Here is a 16,973-nt window from a genome sequence, read left to right as displayed (position 1 = left end):
CCCTCAGTCTTGCCTCATACGGCATCCCCTGCAAACCGGCCACAAGGTTGGTGGCCGGTTTGCAGGGGATGCCGTATGAGGCAAGACTGAGGGAATTGGGTCTCTTCAGCCTGGAGAAGAGGAGACTCAGAGGGGATATGTTGGCAACATACAGGTATGTGAGGGGATGTCGCATGCAGATGGGTAGAGACCTGTTCTCCCCTGCAGAGGAAGGCAGGACGCGCTCCCACGGAGCAAAGCTCAGGGAGCCAAGGTTGCATTTGGATGCCAGGAAGCACTTCCTGACAGTCAGGACCCCGAGGGTGTGGAATGGGCTTCCACGAGAGGTGATTGAGGCTACATCGGTGCGGGTGTTCAAGGATAGGCTGGACGTCCACATGGTGAGCATGTCGTGAGCGGAGCCGGCTGGTGCCAGAGGTCAGACTAGATGGCCTGGGAGACCCCTTCTGACTCACTCTGTTCCTATGTTTCTATAAACAATATATGTGAAAGTGACATGGGTGGGAAATAGACTGATTTGCCCATTCCTAGTGTTAATTATTCCTTGCATGAGTTAACTAGACACTTTGGCTTTCTGTTTTCTCTCTCACACACACACCATCACCCCAGACTCCTACTCCCAGTTTGGCTCAGGGTTATCCATGCAACAGCCTTTCACCCCTTAAAGCAGAGGTGGACAAGTTCTATAGGCCAGGGACTGTACTGTTCCTGAAGATACCAGGTGCTATCTCTCCATCTGCCACAGACACTGAATTTGTGGCTGAAATTGCGACAGTGACAAAAATAACAGCTTTGATTTTTCTTGCAAGTGTGGTGTACAGGGAGCACACATCTTGTTTGGAAGCAGAATTGGTGTTCCCTGGAGGCTTATGGGTGGCAAACGTGGTGCCAGTGTGTAATTGCAGGGGCCACAAAAAGGGCCTGGGAGCCATATGCAGCCTATGGACTGCACACCCTTGCCCTAAAGCCGCCCATGGTTGTCACAAACACCTCACTTCTTTTCTCCCATAGGGTGAACAAGGTCTGCTGGGAGCACCGGGTCAGGCAGGGCCTCCAGGGCCCATGGTGAGTAGCAGGAAGTGGAGGACCCCTGATCTTTGGGCAGGACAATCCAACATCAGCATCCCTTTTCCCAAGACTTCTATCAGGGGTCCAGTTTCTTCCCCACAGCTTTATTGGGCTTTAGCTGCCTCCTCTTCCCATCCATTTAGCTTAGGATAGGTCTTATGTTGGTATTTATTTGCCAAGAAGTGATGCTGTAAGCCTCTTTCCAGAACTGCCACAAGAGAGCAGTTTGGCAATGGAATACTTTCCTCCAGTTATGTTTCAAAGAACATGAGCATTATGTGCCCAGATGTCTAAAAAGTAATGGAGTGAAACAGCTGCTCCTTTGGATTCACTGAGCAGTCATTGAACGAAAGCACATGGTTGATTCAGACTGGATTCACACTGCAGCTGGCAGCCTTGAGGCAATGACTTCCACTTGTGAAGTAGCCATTGCTGAGTAAACTCCAAAGACAGTCATCAATCACAGCAAGCAGTAGACAGGGGGATACATTGGTGAATCACCACTGGGCTTGGCAAAGTAAACTGGACCAAACAATCAGAACTCTGGCTACTCCTGCATAACTGGATTGTGGCCTGTGTTGATGCAAAAACCAAACCGTTCATGCAACTCTCTTCCAGTTGATATTGACAGGGACTCCATCATTGCAGGCTTTCAAGCAGGCCCAAAAGCAGCAGGCATGGGAAACATGGAGTCAGCGGACCACATGCAGCCCTCCTAAAACTTGATTACCATCCTTGCTGCTTGCCCCCATAGCACTAGAACTCATCAATGCAATGGCAAAGGGGTAGTGTTGTATAGTGGTTAGAGTGAGCCTAGGGCTCAAGAGATCCAGGTTCTAGTCCCTGCTTAGCTGACCTACCTCACAAAAATGTGAAAATAAAGTGGAGAAAAAGAGGACCCACTCTGGGTTCCTTACAGAAGAAAAAAACGGATACAGGTATCATAAATGCATGTGAAAATGCAATGATCACATATTAAAAGGCTGTTTGTGACCAATATTTGTTGGCAAACTGCCTCTTAACATTGTATCATTCCATTGGATTTATTTATTTGGTGGCAAACCACTGAATAAAATTTGATGGCAAATTGGTTTCACCCTTTTGAGTCTCCATCGTGGTTTAGTGTTGAATTTTTGTGGCTAACCACCAACGTTTTGCTGTAGAGTATTGTAGAGCAACAGGCCTGTAGCTCTCGGGGGAATCCAGGAACTAGAATTTGGCCCTCATTTCATCTACCTTATGTTGCTGGCCACTGCTGTGTACATGGACCAGCCTACAGTTGGGTTAGCACTTTATTGGGTGTCACTGCTTGCAATTGTTAATTTTTATTTGACCAATCTTTTTATTCCCATCATGAAACTTTGTTTTATTGTTTCATGGTTTAAAATTTCACTGTGCATTGCTTTGGGAGGGTTTACCTTAAATGGAAGTTAATGAATCTTTTCAGCAAATTAATTAATTCATTAAATCAATGCATAACTTCTTAATGTAACTCTTCTCTTTGTAGGGTCCCACTGGGCTCCCAGGCCTCAGAGGGGATCCTGGCTACAAGGGAGAGAAGGTGAGCAGAAACAGGCATCTGCTAGCCAGCAGAAAGATGAAATCCAAACTTAGATGTTCCAATCTCCAGTTACCTGGCCTCCTGTTCTAAAAGTGCTTATTTGTGCTTGTGGTAGCTGCCTGGTTTAATCCCTAGCCTGCCTTTTCACTTGATCTTAAGATTTAGATGAGGTCTTGCATCACTTGTGACCCATGAAAGTGAATGAAACTTGTATGGCAGTCCAGCTGAGACTTGAGAAACCTGCTGTGTTTGCACACCTGCCAGGAGTGACAGAAACAGGATTGGAGTAGCGGGAGATGGTTTAATTGCTGACAAACCTCTGTATGCAAGTAGCAGTGGTGGTGGTGGCAGCATGTGTTTGGTTTGGCAAATCAGCTGTTGTACAGACCTCTTTTAGGGTCATTTACACCAGCCAAGCAAAGCAATGGACCCAGAAATAAATATAATACAACCCCCTCAAAAAAAGCAAAATTATGCAATCAAAATTAAAATGTTTGACCTTTTAAATTTTCAGCATAAGTATAGTATTATGCACCCAAAAAACTCACAGGTGTGTAACATATGTCAAACATACAACAATATTTATGAGGCACAGTACTAGTTAGTGAGTGCACATTATACTAAACTATAATTTGTGATCTTAAACTGCACATAAAATCATAAACATACCAGCAGGTAATGTGAGAGGATGTTGGCCTCGCTTTTTGGAGCATGGGAATTAAAAGGAATCCATTTTGCTGCTATTTGCAGCAGGTAAAGGAAATGAAGCAATTGATCTATCATTCTCAAAAAGTCCAGAAATGAAATAACAATTCAGAGTTTCATCTGACAGCCTTGTCCTGTGCGTTGTTATGCAGAGATGCTTCAAGACTATTTTTTGAAGACAACTTACTATAGTTTATTATTGTCATATAAAAGATACTGGAATAATAATAGTGTACTATTTATTGGAAGATACCAATAGCATGAGACACTAATACTAAATGTTATTACTTGGTAAAAACACCATGAATTTACCATGAATTAATGTATGGCGTATGTGTAGCTTTTCATACATTATACATGGTTAAATGGAGGCCAGTGTGCTCTGCAACTGCATACAGTGATGTATATGATTTTGTGTGTAGTCTCACATAGATCATTGTTTATTGTTATAGAGACAAACTATACTCACTTTATATTCATGTGGCATTACATTTTGTGTGTGTTTCTCTTGCATCACATGGACATGAATCTTTAGGTGCATTCATATTGCACTTATTTTTCAATTAAATATTTCATACATTTTTATTTTGACTGTATAATTTTGCTTTTTTGTATTACATTTATTTCTGGGTCCACTGATTCAGTTGCTCACTATCTTATCTTAATGGACCTCTTCCCTTTTGTTTTGCACTGGTAGTTGTTGATTCACACAAGACTAAGTCAACCTATCATCCCATTGGAAAGCTCTGTTTGCATTGACTGCTGCAAGTGAAAATTGTTGGTCTAAATGGCCCAGAAGAACAAGTGTGGCCCAGCGGATATCTGTACGGGCAGTCACTGAGTTATGAATGTCCAAGTTACAGACATCCCATACTTATGAAAAAATTTCCATAAAGCCTTTTAATTAAAAAAAATACTGCAGAAAATAATCACCATAGTGAGGGAGGAAACAAACAGAGAAGAAAAGGAGGGCTTCCAAAGCATCACCATAGAGAGAGGAAGGAAAGGGGAGAAAAGGAGGCCTCCAAAGCACACCTTTCTTCCCTGCCCATCCAGAGATGGAAATCTTTCCAGCATTTCCTTGGTGCAAAGAGGAGGCACCAGTGAGTTTGGTTGGGGAGGGGGCCTACAGATATTAAAGTTTTTTTCCAGCTTCATGGGGCTCCTGTGGCTCTAATTCCCACGAATGTGGAGGCTGACATTACATGATCTGATTTACATACACATTCGACTTAAAGATGAATTTCTACTTTCTCAGGAATGGAACTCGTTCGTAACCCAGGGACTGCCTGTATTATAGAGCTTGGGACTTGGAATCTTGGTTTCAAATTCTTGTCTGGTCACAGACAAGTCATTTTCTGTCCATTCTCATGCTGACCTTTCAGAGCTGTCCTGTCTCGCAGAGTTAAAATTGTGTTATTGATGATGATGATTCTTTAGATGTCTCTTGAAAAGAGTTTCAAGGCAATTGAGCAGGGACTTGGACCCGATGGCTCTCAGTGCATTTCTCTCTCTGGTCCTTCCAATTCTACTATTCTGTGATTCTATGGAAATTAAGGCATGCAAACTCTAAAACAGTCAAATTACAACCTCTCCAACTAAAACATCAGTGACAGCTGTATATAATTCCATTGATGAGTGAAACAACCTGTCATAAGGTGTGAAAGTCTTAACTTGGTGCCAAAAAGATGACACTTTTGGCCTCAGGTAGGTCTTGTTGGGGCAAAAATTCCATAACTGGGGAACCCTCTTCCATGTTGCTATCCTCGAAATGTCCCTTAGAGGAGGCACCCAGAGGAAGGTCTCGGATGGTAGACAAGGTACAGGTAGGTTCATATGAACATGAATGAGCCATGATCCAGAAATAACATGTATACAGAGGCATCATCCACAATAAGTCTATAAAGAGTTAACACAGCAAGGCTTCATGACTGGGACAGAAGTTCCAGTACTATCCTCCTTCATCCTGCCTCAGCATCATTTCTTGAGGTCTGTCTCTTTTCCTCAGCCTTTTCCCTTCCTTTCTAGGGCCATGCAGGACTGATTGGGTTGATCGGCCCCCCAGGTGAGATGGGTGAGAAAGGTGACCAGGGGCTGCCAGGGAACCAGGGAACACCAGGCCCTAAAGGCGACCCCGTGAGTAGATGGGAGCTCAGCTGAGATGGATGGGTGGAGGCTGGGAGCAAAGATGTGAAAGGGACTCTTTGCAGTTTGGCCAGACAGAGCCCCTGCAGCACCCCATGTTCACTTTCTGCTTCCACTTTAACAGGGAATTGTGGGCCCCATCGGCCCTCCAGGCCCACCTGGATCTCCTGGTCTCTCAGTAAGTGCCTCCCCAACATCATACTGGATTCTAGGTTGCCTCCAAAACAAGACCTGGCAATGCACACCTCTCCCTCTCCTTCTCCCTGTATGTTTACATATTGCTGATTTATGAAGGATTCATTTTAAGTGCAATCCTATGCAAGTTTAGACTGAAAAAAGACCTACAACTTCCAGCATGCTGGGATTTGTGCCCCCACTCCCCTTAAAAAAATGTGTTTCATGTTATATGTCTATTTGAAAAATGCACATGAAAAAATGTGCCATTTGGAAAATGCATTCAAAAATGCTTTAGTCAATGGGAGGAGAATGCATGCATTCCAAAGAAGTTCACAATTGATGGGTAGATCATCAATAGTGGATATTGGGTAGAGAAGGATAGATGGATATCAGGTGGAATGATTCGTCTGATAATATGAAAAGAATTTTCCGGCAAAAAGAAAAATGCAACAATCACAATCTCATACTGATTGAAGTCAGAACAAGCTTCAAGATGGAATGTGGATTACTCTGGCAAGCTCAGGTTTTGCTAATTCACACATCCCTATTATGTGTGCATGGGCACATGTGCTCCTTGCCTGTCCAAGTGAATGATTTTACATTTTGTTCAACAAAGTATTTGTAAGGTTTTTAATCTTTGTAACTGTGCAGATAGCTGAGCTATCAGGCAATACAGAAGTGTAATAAATGACATGTCATGTATTCATGACACAAAGACATAAGAGATCCTTTCCAGAGGGATGCTGAAAGATGTGGCCCTGTTGGCAACCAGACCGAATTCCCCAGTAGAATTCATCCCCTCCCTCCCCTTTCATACCCAGCTCACATTTCCCCTTACAGGGGCCTGGGTCCCTCTCCTTTGCTACTGTGGCCCTCTCCAGTCATAGGGGATTTACTGCAGCCTTCCAGCTCTCACCATTTCCATTGCCACCACCATCCAAGCATGCTTCCTCCTTGACATGCTGCATCTCTCAGCTCTCTCTCCTCCCTTCTTATCCCTTCTCTGCCTGCACACAAAACCCCTACAAGCCTCCCCATTGTTCACGAATCCCTTTTGTGTTTCCTCAGGGACCTCTGGGACAAAAAGGCAACAAAGGCTCACCAGTAAGTAGCCCCACTCGCAAGGGCTGCTGTAGGGTGGGTGGAAGTGGGGTGGCAGCTTGGGCCAGGGTGGTGAGCACTTAGAAAACTAAGATTCAGAATATGTTAATGATGGGGACGATGACTGTTATTTTGGACTTCTATGCTAGAAGAACTCAAATTGTGGGTCAAGAACAACTAATTTGGTACAGAATCGGGCTGCTCGACTTGTGACAGGAACACCTAGAGTGACCCATATAACACCTGTACTAAAAGAGCTCCATTGCTTAACAATGGTGGCCTGGGCCCAATTCAGGGTGCTTGTTTTAGCCTAACCCTAAACAGCTTAGGCCTCGGTTATCTAAAGGAGCACCTGCACCCATATATGCCTACCTGGCCTTTAAGATCAATGCAGGGGGTTTGCTTGCATGAGCCATCCCTTAGGGAGGTGAGAGGGGTGGCTGCTAGGAGGCCTTTTCTGCTGCTGCTCCCCACATTTGGAGTGCTCTCTCTAAGGAGATTCCCCTGGTGCCTTCTTTATGCTCTTTTCAGCACCAGGCAAAGATCTACCTCTTTAAAAGATATTTTAATATTTATTAGTCACTACCTAACCCTCCACTTGTATTGCTTTTAATGTAATTTTATCTGGTTTTATATTAATTTATGCCATCATTTTATTGTTTTATAAAGTATTTTAATTGCCTGTTGTTAGCTGCCTAGAGATGCCATGGGTGAAATAGGTGACATATAAATGTTTAAACAAATAAATAAGTTCTGCAGCCTGAACAGTCCTATTAACAAATGTACCAGGATTTGCATCTATTGCCTGTTGGGAAATCTGTTCTGCTTAAGCTAGTCATGGGAAGGGACAAAGAAACTGGCAAAAAGAAATCAGACTCTTCCCTCTCCATCTTCTAATGGTAGCTTGTCCAAACTAGTAAACCTCTGTCTGACTCCAGGTGGAGGCTTCCCTGACTGAATGCTCTTCAATGCAAATTGAGCCGCTTCATATAGAAACTTAGATTATGGAGGGGAAGGTTGCTAGCCTGCATCTTGTTTGCTATATGTGGCATGTGGTAGGAAGTAAGTCAGTGCAGATCTACCACTGAGTGGGCACCAGGTTGTAGACCCTTGAGCAGGTGAGGCAAGGAGGGTGCCAGTGCTCAGGAATAGGGAATCAGCACCTTGGCCATGTTTCCCCCTAAGTATGGCCTTGTGTTTCTACACAGAAGGGGCTGCGCATTTGTGTTACTGCTCTGATCTCTTTCCTTGCAGGGACCCAATGGACCAAAAGGTGACCCAGGGCCTCCAGGACCCCCAGGGCCACCAGTGAGTGATGGCTGAGAAACCTCAGGGAGGGGTTCCCATCGGGCAACCATTACCTGCTTCCTCCCAGACCTGCTGTGTCATGTGTCCTCTGTTTCTCCTTCTTCCCCTCTGCCTCACATACTCAGGGCCACCCTGCTGAGCTGCATGACCCTGTGCCTATGGACAGTGGCCGCAAGAGCCGTCAAAACTGGGAGCTGGGGGAGCAGGGCGATGCGCCGGGGGCGGTGGATACTGACCCTGACACCGATGGACTGGCGGAGGTCCTGGCAGCCCTGAGCTCCCTACGCGATGAGGTGGAACAAATGCGATGTCCACTGGGCACCCCGGAGAGCCCAGCCCGGGTCTGCAAGGAACTTCAGTTTTGCCATCCCCACCTCACAGATGGTGAGACTGCAGGCAAACACAGCCACAGGATAGAAATGGGCAGAGGCAGGGCATAGGGGGTTAAAGGGTTGGCCGGGGACTTAGAAGATCCAGGTTGTGGTCCTTACTGGACAGTGAAGCTTGCTGGGTCACTGACTCTCAGCATAACCTACTTCACAGGGTTGTTGTGAGGATAAAATGGAGGGAAGGTAGATCATAGTCACCACCTTGGGTCCCTTGCAGGGAAAAACAGTGGGCTAGAAACACAAAACATGAATAAGTAAATGAAGGGCAGGTGCTTGTACCTGCAGTGCCTCCAAGCCTGTAAGAAGTAGGAGAAGGATTGTCTCTGCTCCCTCCATTGCAGGCTTCTCCAATATGATGCCCCCTCCAGAAGTTTTGAACCCAAACCCCCTTCATCCCTGACGATTTGCCATTCTGGCTGGGGTGATAGGAGTTGTAGTTCAAAATGCCAGGAGGGCAACAGGCTGCCCACCCTTGATCTAAGAAGTAGACCTGAACTGGGTTTCAGCTTTTAACCTGTTCTGGTGTCATCCAGCAAACTCAGGGATTGAAATTATTCCAGGTCCAGGGAAGTGCAGTTCCCAGCGCTCCTTCCAAGAAGTCAGGACTGATAAACCATGGGAAGATTTTCAGCAGGGAATGCCAACAACTCCAGTGTTGGTGGAGCTCTGTGTCCTTTGCAGCATTTGCTCTGAGCCATATAGAAGCAATCCACGGTAGTGCAGTAACATTGAGGGTTGAGTTCAGCACCATGGATAGCTCCTATAATGCTCAGGGCCAAAGGCAGGAATGCATGGGATCCCTATGACATAGGAGTCACCATCCTTCCCAATGAATACCACTCAGCACATTCTGGTTTGGAGACCTGCATGGTGCATTTAGCCCTCCAAGCAACTCAGGGCAAGTGGGCTGGATTTGGGAGGAGCCATTACCATTCCCTAAGGGTTCCCCAGCTTCAACCTCCCTCATAGCCATCCTTCTGCCCTTCCGTAGGGGAATACTGGATTGATCCTAACCAAGGGTGTGGCAGAGATGCCTTCAGAGTTTTCTGCAACTTCACAGCTGGTGGGGAAACCTGCCTATTCCCTGACAAGAGATTTGAAGCTGTAAGTCATGTCCTCAGTATCAGTAGTGAGAATGGGAGGCAGGGTGGAGGGAGCAGGTGGAGACCGTAAGAACTAGCCTGGTGCTGAAAAGAGATTCCTTGGCCCAGGAACTCAATTTTAGCAGGTGACCAAGCTGACATTTCTCATTTTTTGCTCCTAAAATGAGCAACCAATATGCAATCTGCACCATCAGGTTCGACTCGCCGCCTGGAACAAGGAGAGACCGGGGAGCTGGTTCAGCACATTCAAGAGGGGCAAGAAGGTAGGGCTTTGTGGGTCATCAACCTGCTTACCCCTAGAAGCCGTGCAAGATGGGCTTCTCCCTTGCCCACCAACCACCCCTGTGTGGCGGAATAATTGTGGCATGAGCTGGAGAGAGCAGAGCGAATTTCTGCTGCTCCTCCAACCCATGCTGCCCCTACTCTTCTGCTTTGTGTTCCCAGTTTTCCTACATGGATGCTGAGGGCAACCCCGTGCAGGTGACCCAGCTGACATTTCTGCGCCTGCTTAGTGCCATCGCCCACCAGAATTTTACCCTCCTCTGCCAGAACGCGGCTGCCTGGTATGAGGCCCGCACGGGCAGCCATGAGAGGGCCTTGCGCTTTCTCACCTTCAATGGAGTGGAGCTGATGCACAACACCACAGAAGCTCCAGTCCGCATCTTGCATGATGGCTGCCAGGTGAGGTCTTGGCCTTCCTCTCTATTTCCCCCAGGTCTTTCCCCAAATCTGGCTTCCTCTTCCATGTCCCCCTGGGTATGTGTGATGCGTAAAATCCTGGAGTGGAGGAAATAACTTGGGAGATGTCTGTCAAGGGATGGAAGTGTGGCCCTACCTGAACAAGCAGCCCCTTCTTCTCCCCTTCCCAGTTGGCTTTGCCCTATTTTTCATTCTGTTGAGCTGTGCTTCCTCCATTTTGACCATCTCTCATCTGGTGGGCTTCCCTAAATGTTTTAAAGCTGCCAGACAGGTTGAGATTTAACTATTTGAGCTGCTTTGTCTCTGACAGTCTTGGCCAGTTGGCAGTTGATGCTTAAAATTTTGGCAACCTGAGAACAAAGCAGAGAAAAAGGATTGATCCATTGATATTTGATGTCACAACACGGACCTTTGTCGCACCATTGTCACACTGAAAGCTTGTTTCTTGATGTTGTGCATCAGGTGGATGGATCATTTATAGATGGTATGCCTGTCTCCCAGGCAAAAACTCCTCTCTTATCTCTTCACATTTATCACATTCCTGTTCCTTGTTTCTTTACTTTCTCCCCACCATACCAGTAAAGTTCTCCCAGAGGAATAATGTAGACAAGCAGCCTGATATAAGCACTGAGCAGGCCAGTCACCTATCTGACAAGCAAATGGGAACTGCAGCAAAAAAGTTGCAGTGTATTTATACTTCCCAATAGGAGTATTTGTCTTGAGGATACAAGCCAGCCATTCTCCTCTCTGCAAGAAGCCCATTTTGTCCCTTCCCTACCTCTCCAGCCCTTATCGGACTATTTGTGGCAGGAGGAGAGAAGGTCCCCCCTTTACTTTAAAAAATACATATATTTATACTTCATTTATTTTGATTCCCCTGAGCTCACTGACAGCTGCTGCTCATTTCGCAGTGGCCACATTTTGGCTACAGTTCCATCCATGCTCACCACCTGCTTTGCTAATTGAGGGACAAGTAAGGCCGTGTGACAAAATCTTGCTTGTGTGCGGAGGCAGTGGGAGTACTGGTGCCCACAGACTTCTCCCCCACTGGCTATTTCTCAGCGTGGGTCCTTTGAAGTCGCAGATTGGTGTTGGCAGAGAGCCAAAGCAATCCACATCTTCCAAGTTCTACTTTTCTGAGGCAGGAAAGTGCCCAGAATGAGAAAGCCTTCCCACCGGAGAAGAGGCCGTGGGCTGCTCTGTGCCAGCTGGTGCCAGCCGCACTTTTTAAAGCTTCCACTTCTGAGGAGGGGAGGCTGCCAGAAGCGGCACAAACCTGCAAGCGGCAGCGGCTCCCCTGCCTGGGAAGGGATGGTGCGGATGCGGCCTGCTGGAGCTGTGTGCGAGGAGATGGGCTTTCCCTCTGGAGCTGCCTCAGCCTCCCCACCTCTGTCTCCTCTGGATGGGTACATCCCCATGCAGCAGGCAAGAGAGGGGATTCTTTGGGGTTTGGTTCTTTCCTCTTCTATGGTTTTAACCAAATAGAAGAGGATTCATGCATGCAAACTTGGGGTTCCTTCGAGCATGTAAACACCCCATTTCTCATTGGAGGTGGTGTTGGCCATTCCTCAGATCAGCAGCTCCCTTCCTGCCCCCACAAGCTGTGCTGCTATAGGGAAAGATGCTGCAGAGGAGCCGTCCCCCTGTTCAATTCCCACCCTAAGCCTGTCGTGCCCTACAGAACTGCACCCCTTTCCAGTTCCCTGTGATACGCAGCACATGCTCATGGGAGCAAGGTGATTCTCCCCAGCACCAGAATGTGGGTTTCCTTCCCAGGATATCCCGCTCCCTGGTCAAGACAGAGCCAAGGACCATCTCCACTGTCATGTCTCCCTGATAGCCTTAATGTGTGTCATCTGTGACTTGCCCCGCTACCTGGAGCTGTCTGTTGCTCAGGCACCTTGGCATTAGGGCATCCCTTTGGTGCAGTGGTGATGATGCAGGCAGAATCTTGGCTGCCTGCCTGGCTTCCAGGGCTGACATCAGATTGCTGTGGGCTCCAGAGCAAGAGGAACTCCACTTCCACTCAGTTCCCCCTTTACTGCCCTATCACTCGCATCTCTTGGAGAGACATTTAACCATGGAGTAAAAGTACTCCTGTTTCCTGCCCTTCTGAGTGGGGCACCTCTGCTTTTGTGGGGTTCAGGCCATTGCCTGCTTGCAGAGCACATCCTTTCTCTGCCCATGATTTTATGGTTCCTTTCCTGAGCCCTCCAGTTCAGCAAGGCCATCAGCTGATCTCCTAACAGCTTCATCCCGGCAAGCACTGAAAGCGCAGTCAGATCAATCACATTACACTTCTTCTCCCTTGACACTCTCTTCTTTACCCTGCAGGTGCGCAAGGGCCAAGAACGGACAGTTTTGCAGGTCTGGACACCACACGTGGAGCAGCTGCCATTGGCTGATGTGGCTGTTCAGGATTTTGGAGACACCAACCAAAAGTTTGGCTTCGAGCTAGGGCCAGTGTGCTTCGGCGGCTGAGTCCTTCAGAGAGGGACAGCTCCCTCTAGACTGTGGGGCCACTTCCACCTGAGAAAGGGAGAGCTGAAAGCCCCTTCTCCCTGCACTGGGGGAGTGGGCTGCAGGAGAGGAGCCAGCACTGCAAAGACCTGCCGTTGTATTTAATCAGCTGACAGCCTCCTATTTATGCGGCCAAGGTCTCTCCGGGCCATGACTCTTGGGGAGCAGTGCAGAGCCCAGACTGAGCCAGGGCCCTCCCTTTCTGCATCCCCAACCATTGGTGCTATTATGCCGTCTTAGTGAAGCACTGGACCTACTGCCCGGCACTGGCCACCTGTAGGGATGGGGGCAACGGAGACTACATCCCACACTGCTGACCTTCTCCCCCCACACACAATATGGGCACAGAGTCATCAAGATCTTGTCTGAAGCCTCTTGGGAACTGGGTACTTAGGGCCAGTCAATTGGGAGAGCCACCCACGAGTGGACATGGACACAGGGACTGGATGGAGGACATGGGGCACTGAGTTCAAAGCCAATGTACCACCCCAGATGGAGGAACAGGATTTGGATCCAAGGCTGGAGGCTGAGCATAGGGCTTTCAGAGCCAACAATCTGGCCTCATGGACTTCAGTTCAATCAGAAAGTGCTATCTTGGTATAACAGTGGTGCCCCACCTTTTCTGTATAATCTGGGTACAACAGATGCTTTTAAGATCCTCAGGGGAGTAGGTGGTTAGCCCCACCAGAAGATGCCCAGATACTCAGCTTGAACCCTGTACCCCCTTGTGACTGTTCTTCACTGTTGCCTGCTTAAACTGCGTTGCCAGATGATAACTCTGGCATATTGTCCAGGGAGCTGGGAAGAGGCAGAACCTCCAAAAAACCCCAGCTGAGAAAATTCTGTCATCTCTAGGGACAAGCAAACAAGTGATTCTTTCTGATTACTCACAGTTGGAAGCTTGTCTTGCCTCTTTTCCCATAAGTACTCGCAAATGGGGAAAGTGTGCATTTCAAATAGGAAAAGGTGCATTTTCGAAAGAACACACCAAAAATGTGCACTCCCCACCCACCCACCCACCCACCAGGTAAAGTGTAAAAATGAGCATTTCTTCTATATTGTGCCTATGAATGGAGGAATACATAAGTATTTTCAGAGAACATGCTCTCCTGCTCCCCTTCGCATTTAGGCCTGTGATCAGGGCATGTTCACACTATTTGCAAACATTAGTCAGACTTTCATACATTCCTATACACCTTCATGCTTGTGGGAGGAACTAGTGGCAGTGCTTCCCCTGCCCCTCATCATCCTTGCCTGTCACTCCATCTGTGTCAGGCACAGTGTGGAGGATTCTGGGACCCTGTTTTTCTTGGCAGATGCCTGTAAGCTGGGACTCTTGATTTTGCCATTCCCATCTCTGTGCAAAGAGAAGATAGTGTAGCATGGTTCTCAGCTATCCAAGAATCTATAATTCTCATGGATTTACTGTTCCCTGAAGCCCCTAGGAGTGGTTATAGGACAGAGGCTTGAACCCTGTACCCTGCCTTCTGTACTGTTCCACGCTAGCCCATAGCACTGACCTTTCTTCAACCTTTGGTGCTATAAATGCCTACATTTGTATGCTTCCTCCTTGTATCTCAGGCTGTGGCACCCACCGGGTATGTGTGTGCATGTGTTTGTGTGTGCATGTATGTGTGTGCGTGTGTTACTGTATCATCTTAACAATGTGTATTAAACCTCAGAACGTGTGATTGCCCCACTCTCTCTGTGTCAGCTGGGAGTGCTGGAGAGACCAGCCATGCCGAAATTCCTCAGGTCTAATATCAGGGTTGAAAGTCAGATAGAAAGACTGCCAGGTTGCTTACCCTGAAGATTAACATTGGGGGATGACATGGGAGTTGAACCTTTCAGCCCAAGGGCTGGATTCAGTCCTGAAGAAGTTCTCTGGGGCCACCTCTCAGAGCCAGAAAGGGTGGGACCAAGGGCAAAGGGGGCAGTGACAGCACACCAAAAAATGCAAGTATGTTTTATGTTCAAGCTGCTAACAAAGCCTTAAAATGTTCATTTCAAGTATTGGTGATTTGGGTCAGAGGACTGTGCCGATTGAGCAGTTGGGGAGTTGGGGAAGGTAGTGGGACCAGGGTAAGGGAGCATGTCCATCTGAGGTACCCTGGAAGTGACCCAACCAGGCTGAATTTGCCCTGCAGCCCTGGAGTTCAACAGGCCTGCAGTGTAGGTTCTCCCCTTGGTATGAGTACCAATGGTTCTGTTTGACTGCATTTCAACTTCTTTCTGGAGATGGGGCTGCTTTCAGTCATGCCTCTACCTCTCCAAGGTGAAGGGAGGGCAATACAATTCACCACCTTCATCCGCCTTGGCATCAAGCAGGTGTTTCATCCATGGCAAGAGCTGCCTTCCTGATAAACGAGCAGCAGTGCTGAGGGAACAGGACACACTCCATGCAAATCCTCACACCCATGAAGTGTGCTCCCTCACTCTTCCGTGATTTTTGGGAAATGTTGTACAATCTAAAAATCCTATTCGTAACTTGCATTCCCAACTGTGCATCCCTGCTTCTGCTTTGACCAGGGAAGTCTTGGGGGCGTTGTTGTGAAAAATAGTGAAAATGCCAGGGGCAGCATTTGCCCCAGGGAGCATCTAGGCAAATGTGGGGTACATTCATTCTCCCCTCCTTCCCTCCCAGTGCAAGGTGGCCAAGAAGGCTTTATTTGCCCTTTGTGATGGCAGCATAGAGCCAAACCTGACTGGCTAAATGGTGCTGTGACTTCATATTTGTTACATGATCTCTGATGGACTGGGGTCATACAGTGAAAAAAACACAGTAAAAAAAAAAAAAAAACAGGTCACCCCAGACCAGCAGCAAAGCAGGGCTTGAAAAGATATGCTAAAAAGTAGAAGAGTTTTTTCTGCCCAGCGACTGCCCTCCATGGCAGCATTCACAGCAAGATTAGAAAATGTAACAAATTGGGATACAGGGGATAAAGAGATGGCCATGCTTCTAGAGAGTGTTATTAGTTTTAGCAGTTAGCTGTGCCATGAAGATCACAGGAAATGGATTCATAAATTCAAATATTTCTTATCTATCTCTGCCACACTTGATTCATTTTTGCCCATTCTTAAGGCTTAATTGCAATTAGGATGAATTAAAGCTCATTTTCCTTTTTAACTCGGGGGGGGGGGGGGGGGGGGCTTGACCCTGGACATGGTAATACTTAAAGGAGACTGAGTGAGAGAAGACCACATCCCAGGCAGAGTGCATGTCTATCTCAGAGTAACAACCCCTGCCACTCCCATGTTTTGGAATTTTAGGCAGGCTCACATTGCGGAACCTTTACAGAAATTTAATTACTAAGTATTCAGTAGGAGTCCTTTAAAAATGCATCAATTTGCAGAAAAGATTATATCAGAAGAGGTCTTCTATTACATCTCTAGATCTTGAACTGGACCTCTGATTCTTCTTTTGTTTCCCCAGCCCTTTCCTGAGTGCAATTATTTGGTGAAACATCAAAGATCCAGGTCTTTTGCCCCAGTGCAAGACCATTTGCCCATGAGGCCATAACAGCCTCCCCCAGTTTGGTACCTTCCAGATGTGTTGGACCACAGCTCCCATGCTGGGTGGGAATGCTAGGAGTTGTAGTCCAATACACCTGGGGAGCACCAGATGGGGGGCAGCAGACTGAAGAAGGCTGTTCCTTTTGGTTCCCAGTGTACCCTTGTGTTGGCACTGGACAAATAACAGGTGAACAAGGTACATTGCAGTAAAGGTTCCTCACGGAACAGATCACTCTACATTTCCCAGGCAAGCTGGTGGCACAAGATACTTCAGGAGAAGGCTGAAAACCCTCAGAGTCACTAGTTGATCTCAGCATTGATCAATTTAGTCTTAGACTTTGCAAGGGAACACCATTTCTGAAACTGAAGTCAGCATTCTTAATATTCCTCTGCTATGCATCCTATTCACCTTTGCCCATGGTAATTGGCCTTTATTATGCAGACTCATGGCACACAGAACTGTTCAGGACTGCAAGGGGTGAAGTCTTTCACTCTGTAGTCTTAGCCTGACAGTTGACTTTTCAAATGCAAATTTCCACCTGTACCCTTCCTGAAGGTCTGGAATGCAAGCGTGTGTGCCCAGGGGAATCAAGCACAGAGCCGGGGCTTGCTTGAGTGGGGTGGATATTTGGCCTTCACTCATGCTTTGCCTGCTGGATTGTGGACTGTGCTTTTGGGACAGCT

General features: G+C 47.3%; 1 protein-coding gene across 1 annotated transcript in view; it reads left to right on the top strand.

Moving 5' to 3' along the window:
* Nucleotides 1-13,629, top strand: part of COL5A3 (collagen type V alpha 3 chain) — an 86,786-nt gene extending 73,157 nt beyond the window's left edge. Inside the window, exons 53-63 of the mRNA XM_044431503.1 lie at nt 1,012-1,065; nt 2,576-2,629; nt 5,363-5,470; nt 5,604-5,657; nt 6,725-6,760; nt 8,012-8,065; nt 8,191-8,449; nt 9,446-9,558; nt 9,752-9,820; nt 10,002-10,238; nt 12,591-13,629. Of these exons, the coding sequence (XP_044287438.1) occupies nt 1,012-1,065; nt 2,576-2,629; nt 5,363-5,470; nt 5,604-5,657; nt 6,725-6,760; nt 8,012-8,065; nt 8,191-8,449; nt 9,446-9,558; nt 9,752-9,820; nt 10,002-10,238; nt 12,591-12,737 (1,185 nt within the window). The 3' untranslated portion in view covers nt 12,738-13,629. The remainder of the gene's footprint in view (nt 1-1,011; nt 1,066-2,575; nt 2,630-5,362; nt 5,471-5,603; nt 5,658-6,724; nt 6,761-8,011; nt 8,066-8,190; nt 8,450-9,445; nt 9,559-9,751; nt 9,821-10,001; nt 10,239-12,590) is intronic.
* The last annotated feature ends 3,344 nt before the right edge of the window (nt 13,630-16,973 follow it).

The sequence above is a fragment of the Varanus komodoensis genome, unplaced genomic scaffold (assembly GCF_004798865.1).
Source record: "Varanus komodoensis strain SLA01 unplaced genomic scaffold, ASM479886v1 scaffold22, whole genome shotgun sequence".
NCBI classification, from domain to species: domain Eukaryota; kingdom Metazoa; phylum Chordata; class Lepidosauria; order Squamata; family Varanidae; genus Varanus; species Varanus komodoensis.
Note: the sequence above shows the minus strand (reverse complement) of the source record. Positions and strands in the feature narration are given on the sequence as shown.